Consider the following 11,946-nt stretch of genomic DNA (forward strand, 5'->3'; position numbering starts at 1 on the left):
AATGTGCTGGAAATTTAAATCAGGCTCCTATTCACATGAATGGAGCTGCTTCTAGTACTGAACTTTAAGTTCCTGAGTGTCCACCCCTCCGTGAGACTCACCTTGTCACTGATCTCCTGAACAATCATTATTTTCTGAAAAGACTGAATAAGGCCAACCTGTTCTCCTAAATTCTGGTGAACTTTTACCACTATGCCACTGAGAGCATTATCACCTACAGTACTATATGTCCGTAGTTGGTAATGATGCCCTCAGTGGCACGGTGGTAAAAGCAACTGCATCGCAACAAGCTGGAAATCCCTTCAGAAGGTGGTGAAAACTGCCCAATCAATCACTGGGGCTCAGCTACCTGCCATTAAAAACATTTACAAGAAAAAAGCATTTTTATTATACAAAGTTTCTGATGACTTAGCGCCCACACAAACAGCCAGAGAAATAACTTTTTTCATGTAGCTGTTTCCATACTGAACAGCTGATCACACTGTAATAACTGTTACACTTTTTTCACGTTATACTACAGTACATTGCTTATCCACCATGCATCTTTTGTACTGCACACAACTTTAAATGCTGTCTTTGTCCTGCCTTTAATCCATAACTTGTTCTGTATATACTATGCTATATAAACAGGCATATACCTGTATACTACACATATGTATATTCTGTTCAACATGTTAGATTCTTAACGCCATTACCACTGAATATTGTTTGTACATCCATATTTAAATATCTACCACATATATTATATTTGTTTATATTATATTTGTATTATATAATACCTACTGCATCTTCTGTACACAACACATCCATGCCCCTGTACATATTACCACAAAGCTACAGTGTGTTTGTCATTTATGATAAATTTCCTGCTTATGCACTTCTGGGAAATCCTAACTGCACTCCATTGGCTTTGTACTTGTGCTCTGCATGGTGGCAGTAAAGTTAAGTCTACTCTAATCTAATCACCCCCTCTTCCTCTTACACATTTAGCTTTACTTTGGTACACACTAACAGCTTCCTATAATAGGTATGTGCTGCATATCCTATAACCAACCACATGTCATCAGTGTGCATCTCATGTCTTTAGAGTACAAATCACTTGTGAGTCTCTTAACTGTTGTAACGTTATGTCTTTGCTCAATTTTATTACATTATATTACGTGCATCACGGTTCCCCTAAAAAAAAAAAAAAAAAGTGGAAGTGAAAGTGTGATCTGCTTTGTTGGCAGTTGGAAGCATGAGGTGCTCTAAAAAAATCTCCTGCGTTAACTTTGAACTTGATAAAATAGGGTGGACCAAAAACTGCAGATGACATGGCACCCCAAATCAACACTGACTGTGAAAACTTTTCACTGGACTTCAAGCAACTTGGATTCTGTGCCTCTCCACACTTCCTTTATACTCCGGGACTTTTCAAATGTAACGCAAAACGAACAGTACAATTACTTTTCTCCTTAGCACAGGTAAGACGCTTCTGATGCACTGACTCCAGCCTCACTCTGCCCCTAATGAAGCTCCCCAAGTTCACATTGCCTGACAATCTTTTTAAGGCTGCCGTCATCCCTGTTTTGCGTGGTCTTTTTTTTGGAAGTTGAACTTTAGGTGAACTTTTAATGTTTTCCCTACTGCCCACTCTATTAAACTGATTTATTACAAAAAAGAAACGAAGCACTCTGTGACAGTATTTAGGCCATATTATTTTATTACACCATTACAGTGTTTTCATACTCATCAAAAATATTTGGTGATCCCTTGTGCTATGTACCATGTTTAATTTTAGCCTAAGAGGTCTTTATATCCCCAGACTGCACATTTAAATACCAAAGACAAAAAGGCCTTTCATAAAACATCTAATCTAGGCTGCTAACTCAATGTCAGTACAAAGATAAAACTGCCTCCTAGGCCCCGGGGCACACATTCCTTCCTGCAATATATAGTGAGGAGTTCTATTTTGCCAACGCATTAATCTCGAGAAATGTTTAACATGCTTCAGTAAGCCTGTAACTTAAATTCCATACTAAAGAGCTGTAATAAAAAAATCATAAATATTTATCAATCCTTACTGCCAATACTAATACGCATGGCAATGTACTAAAACCTGTTCTTAAGTAAATGCTTTTAGACACTACTTGTCTTTCTTTGTTTTCAGAAATAAAAAATAACTGAGGGACTGAAAACCTGAGCCAGTAGAGGGCCTGAACAACTTTGTCATGGAAAATCTTTAATCTTTTTGTTGTAAAACCTGCCATACATCCTTTATTGACTATTAATGATGAGATGACTTTTTTGATTATGCACATTATAAATCTATCTATATTTGACATTTGTGATTAACAATATTTCATAATCATGGATTGTGTCTTGGAGTAGGTTTAGTTAATAGCAGACTGCTATTTAATTATAATGAACACATAACCAGTAAAAATAGCAATAGTTTTTTTTTCTTTCTTTCTTGCTTTAGTTAATTTGTGATTAAAGATGTGCTTTCTAAGTTTCAGGAAATTGTTTCATCACATACTTATCGGAAGGTTAGAGGAGAAGTGATTGCTTGAGTAAGAGAAGTGGTAAAGAATCATCTGGGTGTTTAAACTAACTCAAAACAGAGTAAAAAAAATACATGCTTAGTGTTTCAATTACAAGGTACAATAATGCTACATACCTAATTAGCAGAGATCTCTCTGACCTACAGGATACTGCATGAAACAGTTTAAAGATAAAATAAGAATGTTTACTGAGATATCACTCATAAACTGTTTTTTGTTTTGTGATTAGAACTGTGCTTTCGCACTGTGAAAGCAAATACAGAAGCATTTAAGATAAGTAAGATACGTATTGTATGAAGGGCTTTCAAGTTTAACTATGACTTTTGATTCTGCAGAATAACAGAACAGAGTCATTTTGCACGGCAAAAAGTTATTCGTAGTTATCAAGGATTGGGTCTTCGACTTGCTGTATGTTTATACGAACGACTGCAGTGTGTCCAGGCTGATTGTAGTTCACAGACTTAAAGCCTTATTTAAAATGTTTGCACCATTTAAATGTTTTATAAGAGCCTTATCACCGTTCAGTCCTTAAAGTCTTCTATAAATATCAATAGATTTTTCTGTTTTCATTCACAAGAAATTTTATCACAAAGTGCCGCTTAAACACCACTCTTACATATGTATTGCGTATATATATATATATATATAAATTGTATATATATATATATATATATATATATATATATATATATATACTGTATATACGCAATACGTATGTAAGAGTGGTGTTTAAGCGGGACTTTGTGATCAAATTTCTTGTGAATGAAATAGGAAAAATCTATTTATATTTATATATATACTGTAATACTGTGTATATAGGGTTTAATATGATTTTGATCCACCCTTTGCAGCTATAACATCTGCTGCAACTCTTCTGGGAAGGGATTCCACAAGGTTTAGGAGTGTGTTTATGGGAATTTTTGAACATTCTTCCAGAAGCACATTGGTGAGGTCAGACACTGATGTTGGACAAGAAGACCTGTCTCGCAGTCTCCGCTCTAATTTATTCCAAAGGTGTTCTGTAGGGATGAGGTCAGGACTCATCAGGCCAGTCAAGTTCTTCCACATCAAACTCGCTGATCAAAGTCCTTATGGATGTTGCTTTGTGCACTAGTGTGCAGATATGTTGGAACAGGAAGGGGGCATTATGTTCCCACAAATTTGGTAGGATGAAATTGTCCAAATGTGCTGTTATACTGAACCATTAAGAAAATCCTTTCACTGGAACTAAGGGGCTGAGCCCAAGTGAAAAAAAAACCCCACACCAGTTCCAACATGACCAGTGCACAAACAAGATACAAAAAAGAAAATTGGCAAAGGTCATAACTATGGATTTAAAAAAAAAACATACCAATTGAAGGCTGTGCTTAACTGATTCTTAAATTCTCACTCCCCACCCTTTTTTCCCAAGATAAAAATAAACCCATCACTAAAACCTGACTTTATTCTGAGCCACAGAAGATCTGCACGGGGTGAATTCCACACTGAAGAGTAAAAAGGTAATTTAATAAAAATTTCATTTCAAGGATTCTTCACTGAAACAGATGGATTCCAAATTCACAAATTTCAAACTAAACTCATAACCTATTAAATAGCAGCACGCAAACATTTTAATTGCAGCCTTTTGACAGCCAACCATGTTTCAATGAGAGTTACTAGGTTTTACTTACACTCAATATTTTAAATCCATCCACATTTGTAATTTTTTTTTTTTCAATGTACTGAAACCAGAGTTTAATTCTATACAACTGAAATGTAACAATATAAATTTGACTCTAAGTGTGTAATATAGGGTATAATACAGATTTAGCTCAACACAACCTTTTTTGCATATGCAACACAGATATGCAAAGTTACACGTGTACACACAAAGGTAAATAGACAATACTCTAACATTAGTGATGGTTAAAGGGGGGTTTTGTCTGGCTGCAGGTACATATTGACCAGGTTGATAAAGATATTTTATTGCTGTATTGAGCTAATTTGGAAAGTTTCGGGCACTTTTTAAGTTTTTAAGCAAGATTTGATCTTAACAACTCAAAGATATCTTGTAGTGGGCCAAGGTCAATCAGGTAATGACTTTCCTCTTTTCTTTAAACTGAACTATAATTCTGTTAACAGTAAAAATGGGTATTTCAATATCTCTAGCTAGACTTCTCTGGAACATTTCACCCTCAGGTTAACCACCAACATTCTTTGCCTTTTTAAAAAACTGGAATTTCTTTGGAATTCTTTACTTTTACACATGACACAAAATAAGGTCCGTTCTATTAAGAAAAAATAGAGACGCAAACAGTAGTCATAACAATGACATGGCACATTTTTGGTGCATACGTGTACATATAAGTCAGGTATAAAGCTGTGATGACGCGGGTCTGGTGAGGGGAAGATCCACGAGCTGACACTCTGCACTATTCAGGACGGGCGGATCCGCACTCGGTTACGCCGCAGAGTTCTGAACAGGCGGAGTTGCGGTCACCTGTAAGCGCAGTTGCTAGGTAACACCGCCACAATCACATCAGTGCAAATGCGCTACAACTTGCGGGTGATTATTTAAGACCCCCAGATACCCGCAGACATTGTGCGAATTTTAGGAAGCTAAAGTGGATAGATTTGGGTTAAAACGGTTTAAACGGAGATTTTCGTTTTTAAAAATAATTCTGTCCACACGACCTATGTTTTAAAAAATATCTTTATCCACATGAAAACGCAAAACGTCCTGTTGAGTGCTGTTAGGAGCCTCCTTAATCAACACGGGGCCAATCAGGGGCCTAGACAAAACGCCATTACCTGTTGTGCTTTGTAGAAGTCTGATGGGTCCCATCCGAAACCACCGTCACTGTCGCCGGGGTCTGTGTGTCGTCAGGGTTTTGTACAGTATGTCGCAGCGGTGAGCTTAGTAGTACATTCAGGCACCTCAGTTCATTAACATAATGTGTGAGTAAATGCACGTAAATGTACACGCATTTAAAAATCTTTAAAAATACCCGGCTACGTGTGGACATGGCCTTAGTTTCAAAAATCTGAACGTCTGTGCCCAGTTCTTACCATATGCTGGCAAATATACCAGAAAAGATTTGAACCACACATGTCCTGCCAATTAGCATGTTTTTAAAAGTTAGCGGTAACTGGAGAACCCATGTGGTCATTGAAAACCATACAAACTTAAATAATTCTTTTGATTGTGTAAAGCTGCTTTGCGACAATGACAATTGTTAAAAGCGCAATACAAATAAAATTGAATGAAATTGAAAACAAAATTGCAAATTATTATTATCGTCTATCGTCATCACTATCGTCTCTTTTCAGTCATGGCTGTCCAAAATCAGGCTACCAGAGCAAAGGGCTCAACTTCCAGATCAGGCGCCTGGAGCTCAGAACTCTTTGACTGCTCCTCTGACATGGAAAATTGTAAGTCTGCAACCATGTGTTTTACCATCAAGCCAGTGCAAGACGCATAATATATGTTACATATTGTTAATATATGGGTGATTTTAAAATATTTATATGGATATGACTTGCGTCCTAGCATCCCATTCTTGAAGTTTTATTTAAACTCAGTTTCAGTAAGCAATGCTTTGCAAGGACAAAGAGATAAAATGCCTAAAATGTGATTTTTAGTCTAAGATGTTTTTTTTTATGGATTCCAAAATTCATCCACCTAAAGATGTGACTTTAATTAATGAAAGATAAACAGTGGGTTAAAAAATATACTATTACATGCTTATCACAACAGCCAGGAACAGCACAAAGGGAAGACATTCTCATTTACTGTATATTGAATCAACACTTTGTATCCTGTCTGTAAGCGGAACTAGCAAAACACATTTAGAAACATGTTCATGTTTGTGACATTGTAACTGTAAATTATTTAAAAATAAGCTGTCTTTGCAGCTTTTTTTCATACATGGTCTAAGGAAACAATGTTTAAAAAGAGATGTTAATGAATGTCTGCATGTCTGTTGCAGGTTTCTGTGGCCTGTGTTGTTTGCCGTGTTTGCAGTGCAAGACTGTTTCTGATTTTGGTTGGTGTTTCTGTATGCCCCTGCTGGACTGTTTTCTCACTGTCTCCTGCTGCTTTCGCACCAAAATGAGGGAGCGCTATAACATTGACGTGAGTTGCACACACATGCACACACACTGTTATGGTATTAATAATATGAAAAAAAAAAAAAAAAAAGGTAAGACATTGTAAGTGATTTTTTGTCTCTTTTAGGGCTCTGTCATGGGAGACTGTCTTACTGTGCTTTGCTGTTACCCTTGTGCCTGGTGTCAGATGTCACGCGAGTTGAAGACCCGTGGTTAACAGATTGTTCGAGAAATTGTCCTTTTGCTTTTTAAAGTTTTAACATTTCAAAAGATATATGCATGCAACTGAAAAAAATACTTGTGACTTAAAACAGTAAATCAGTATATAGCACAGTTTCTTTATCATTTAACATAAACATCACTCACTATAACTCTGTTCCAAATATCATTTTAAGTAGTATTAGCCTATATTTGAAAAAAATGACATCTAAAAATGTCATTAAACTTGTACCGTAGCTCACAGTATCTTTTTGTTGGGTTTAATGAGTGTGGGTTTGCATGTCACTCTTAACAATAAATAAAGCAAATAAATCATCAGAATTGCATGTATATTACTTTGGTTTTTTTTGTATGAGTTTTTAGGAGAATTCCAGTCACATAAACTGTAATGTTGTGTAGTTGAATAAACAAATCACTCTGCCTCGATAAGCTTTTCTGGCGCCAGATGCTTTTTCAAACGCACAAACGCGTGGTGTGTCAGAAAGGTTTATTAACAGCAAAAGATAGGGTTTTGATATGTTAGACCAAACACAAGCTCCTGTGTCATCCATGTCTGTTACTACAACAAACATAAAACCATTGTAAAATGTTCTGTTAAAATCCTGAAGAAGTGGAAATTGGACAGGTGTTCGTCCAGAGACGAACCAGGAGGTGTTGTCTTGAGGTGGGGGAAAGAGAAAGAGAGAGAATGAAAAAGTGAGCGTAGGAGCTTTAGCACCTTAAGAACAGATGCAAGAGGACACTGGACGGTAGTATCATGAAAGATTTAACATGTTAATATCAAATCTATGAGGATGAGAGTAGAATTAACTTCTTTTATAAAAACAAATCTGGGGCATGCAAAAATAATGCAGATTTTGGATCTTAAAGCACTTACAAAATATGTTTTGCTGATTAGGGTTTAGGTCCAAATGTAAGTTGTCTGTTTAGGATCTCGGCAAATGCAACACCATCTAAATTTTCACCAACAACTGACAACATTTTGGCAGGAATCAAGCACAGGATTTTCAAATACAGTTTCGCTTTATAAGGGGTGGGTAGTTGTAAAAGGCCCTCGCTGTTAAAACTAAAATGCAAGCAGTTGTGTGTAACCACTGGACTGGAGCAAGTCAAACATGGGCTTTTGAACAATGAATACCCAAAAGAGAATCCAGAAATAACAAGAGGCATTAAAGATTACGATGTTAAACGAGGACCAGGAAAAGGCAATTAATCAAAGAATTGATGTTTATAACAGATAACAGTACTAGGTGGCTTTTTAAAATAGCCTTTGTCTGTAGACAAATGGAAGAAGTGATAAATAGCCTGAGTAGACACAGGTAGTTAAAATGCCTGACATGTGAGAACCTGTGTGCATTTCTAAAGTGCGTGCCTGCATGCGTGTGTGTGGGTGTGAGAGGGTTGAAGTAGCAATGGTTTTGAGTATGATTGTACAAACCTGTTTATTGATGAATCATACAGTAAAACAAGGTTAGTCAGTTGAGTCAGTGCACTGATACAATATAAATCTGATTTAAACATTTACAGAAAACATGGTTTTTAACAGTTTGCTTTTTGCATTTCTTTAATATTGTAAAGGTGTTTTGTTGTTGGTTGGGAAAAGACTATCTATCTATCTATCTATCTATCTATAAAACTGTAAAGTTGGCATGTCGGTACATTAAAAATATTTGTACAAAAAATAATTTGTGGGAACGTACGACGAGTAATATAACACATCAAAATGGTTTGGGAATTGGAATTTTTATCCGTCTTTCTGTTTGTGCAAGCATCACGTAAATACTACTTAACAATTTTGATTTTTTTTTTTCTGGGTCTATTTGCCTGAGCTTGAGGTAAAATGTAGGTTTTGTTTAATTGCAATTGGCCCACGGGAGAACAGGATATACTACTTTAAAATTTAAATGCAAAATGCCCCTATATCATAAAAATTTACATTGAAAATAAAAACACTTAATCTTAAAATAAAAAGATGGTGCTGAACATTTTTAAAATGCCCTTATATGTGTGCAGTTGAAATCCACTTAATAAATGCCATCTCAAAACTTCGTTCCGCGCACTTCATGGTAACACGTAAAAATCGAATGGTAAAAAGAAAACATCTGTGAAACAGCTGACTTAGGACAACAGAATGTTGTGTTATGAACTTTAAGAGAAGTTCCTGTGAGGAATTCATACAGTAATACAATACGCATAACACAATCCATAACACTTTATTGCAGAGTGGAGTTAAAGTTAAGATCAGATTATCAGGTTAATAATAAACTATTACATAGTGTATGAAGACAACGCATGACAGATATTCTATATTTCAACATGCGAGCCCTAGCCTAATCACACTTGAAGGTGGGAACTGGATCACCAAAAAATCTTGTTAGTTCCGATCTAAGTAGTATTTCCAGCGAAAAATTCCAAAGACTTGTATTAACGTGTTAAAAGGGAGTATAATATGTGCCCTTATAGGTTGAAGGCGTTAAAGAATAAAAGGAAAGTTGAGTTTCCAAAGAAATTCTGTATCTGCCAGGGCTTAATCAAAGATAATTAAACCCTGGCAGACACAGTGTCAACTAAGATACGACAATCTACCTGTTATAGCAAAAAAATCTCACCCAGTGCCAAAAAAAATAGGACTCCCAGGTGTTATATGATATAATAGTGATAATGGACTATTCTGCTCATTAGTTTACTGTTTGTAATTACCAATGGCAGGAAGATGGGTTATGAATTGCTGTTGAAGCTGAAGTTCTGTCAATTCCGCTAAAACTATGATGTGAATGTGTAGGAACTACTGAAATTTTTTTTTTAATTGTGACCTAACTGATATAGTGAACTGACAAAGTCTTCTTTGTGGATTGCAGCCAAAGAAGGGTATACAGTTATTGCTCCTTCCTCAATCATTCTCAACACCGATCACAGAAATAGCAATAATTACAGTTGGATGCAGATTAGCAAGGGAAAAATGTTTCTGTTCATGCCTACACATACACTATGCTGCCATATGGACCGCAAGATATTTTTATGCAGTTTATGAAACACATATCACATCTAAACGAAATCCAAATCTAAGACTTATGGTAGTCTTTCATGAGCCTTGTAAATAAGCAATTCTAAGGTGCTGCACAAAGGACTGGAGCTGATTTTCACACACAAGGTCCAACTAAAGAGGGGCAGAACTCAGATGCCAAATCAGATGCCAATTACTCTGACCTGTTAATCCAATGGTTTATTGACTTGCAACAGGCAGACAGCAGACCAGATAAATGGTTTGATAAAATAAAAAATAAATAAAAATGTGGTCTTGATTTGACAACACAACTGATAGAAAGATCACTCTCAGCTGCAGGTCCTTCATGAATATCAACAGGAGTATAAGATTAAGGAGTATCCTCTGTGTTCACACTGGGGAGAATCTCAACTGGTCACCTTATACCAGCTCCATAGCCAGGAAAGAATATCAAAGAATATCTACTTTCTGAGAAGGCTGAGACCTCTGCAGGGCATAGGTAAGATCATTTGGGTCTCTTTTTCCTTTATTATAATCATTTATCACAACACATGATACTGCAATTTTCAGTTAAAAGAAACTGTAAATCTGTGAGGCAGGTGCAGTTGAAATATTGCATCATAGATTTTTATGAGGCGCCGTATAGGGCTTAAGTCAAACTTCACTCATGCACACACACGAAACACTTGCATACACATATATGAAACAGTCACACTCACAGTACATACTGTATATACTACTAACTCATCAAACAACTACATATGAAATGCGTGCACATACACACACAAACCTATGAGATGAGCGCACACACACACACACAGTACATGGTACATAATTCTCAGTGTAAACAAAAGTCATTTCAGTGTAAACAGAAATCATTTCGGTGTAGACGGAGGTCATTTTAGTGTAAACGGAAGTCAATTCAGTGTAGACAGAAGTCATTTCAGTGTAGGCGGAAGTCATTTTAGTGTAGGCGGAAGTCATTTTAGTGTAAACGAAAGTCATTTTAGTGTAGGCGGAAGTCATTTCAGTGTAGACAGAAGTCATTTTAGTGTAAACGGACTTTTCGCTTCAGTCTCCCTGAGTGGTAGTAGCGGTTTGTGAACAGCTAAAAGTTTGGACAGTTTAGAAGATGAATTAGGACAGTATAAACTGTTATTCAGAACTGTCCAAATGATGTCTGGATATTGCAGTGGCAGTAAACGCAGGTGATCACTTGCAAAAAGAAAAATTTTAACATGAAGTCTGTAGGTAATATGTCAGATCCTGCAACAGAAGCTTTTTGTGAAATGTGCTTTCCTCACCTTTACTAATATGAACAATAACTTCGGAAGTCATCGGAATCCCACGTGACTCCCTCGGCTCGATCAAATCCAAATACAAAATTGAAAAAATTAAAACATTGTTTTGACCCTCCATACCATCTACTTATGTGGTTATAATAAATAAATCATTTGCTGTCTTCTAAACTCTCCAATAACGGTCTGTCTAAAAACCACTACTATTGATCAGGGAGAATGAATCGGCAAGTCTATATACAGTAAATTTACTTCACCCTACACCCTACTCCAGGTGCAGGGAATGTCTGTTAAGGAACCTTTGCAAAATTCCACCCTTCGGAACACCTGCAACGTCACTTCCTCCACGCGTTACCATAGAAACATCTTGGATACCTGTCGCTGCTTCTGTGGAATTTTCACGCTACAGACATTAAATATGTGTTAGGTGTGTGTGCACAGAGAGTTCGTGTGTATGTGTGCGCATTTCATATGAAGTTGTTTAAGCAGTAAGTAGTATATACAGTATGTATGTGTGACTGTTTCATATATTCATATTAGTGCTGTCAAAATTAGTGCGTTAACGCATGCGATTAATTTGAAATATTTAACGCATTAAAAAAAATTAACGCAATTAACGCGGTTGCAGTTTTTTTTATTTCCTGTTGTGGCCGACGTGTGTTCAACGTGCAAAAAAGTATGGATAAGACCAAGGAAGGACTTTTAGACGGAAAGTTTCAGTATAAAACTCTGCCGGATGGTTCTGTGGATAAAACAAAAGTAATCTGTACATTTTGCAAAGCCGAATTTAAAT

General features: G+C 36.4%; 1 protein-coding gene across 1 annotated transcript; it reads left to right on the forward strand.

Annotated features, from left to right (window-relative positions):
* The first annotated feature begins 3,442 nt into the window (after nucleotides 1-3,442).
* Nucleotides 3,443-7,172, forward strand: LOC128528196 (cornifelin homolog A-like). The gene is made up of 4 exons (XM_053500956.1): nucleotides 3,443-4,042; nucleotides 5,853-5,954; nucleotides 6,512-6,657; nucleotides 6,760-7,172. The coding sequence occupies exons 2-4, from the start codon at nucleotides 5,855-5,857 to the stop codon at nucleotides 6,847-6,849; spliced, it is 336 nt and encodes a 111-aa protein (XP_053356931.1). The 5' UTR covers nucleotides 3,443-4,042; nucleotides 5,853-5,854; the 3' UTR covers nucleotides 6,850-7,172.
* Nucleotides 7,173-11,946: the final 4,774 nt, after the last annotated feature.

This window comes from Clarias gariepinus, chromosome 1 (genome assembly GCF_024256425.1).
Source record: "Clarias gariepinus isolate MV-2021 ecotype Netherlands chromosome 1, CGAR_prim_01v2, whole genome shotgun sequence".
NCBI classification, from domain to species: domain Eukaryota; kingdom Metazoa; phylum Chordata; class Actinopteri; order Siluriformes; family Clariidae; genus Clarias; species Clarias gariepinus.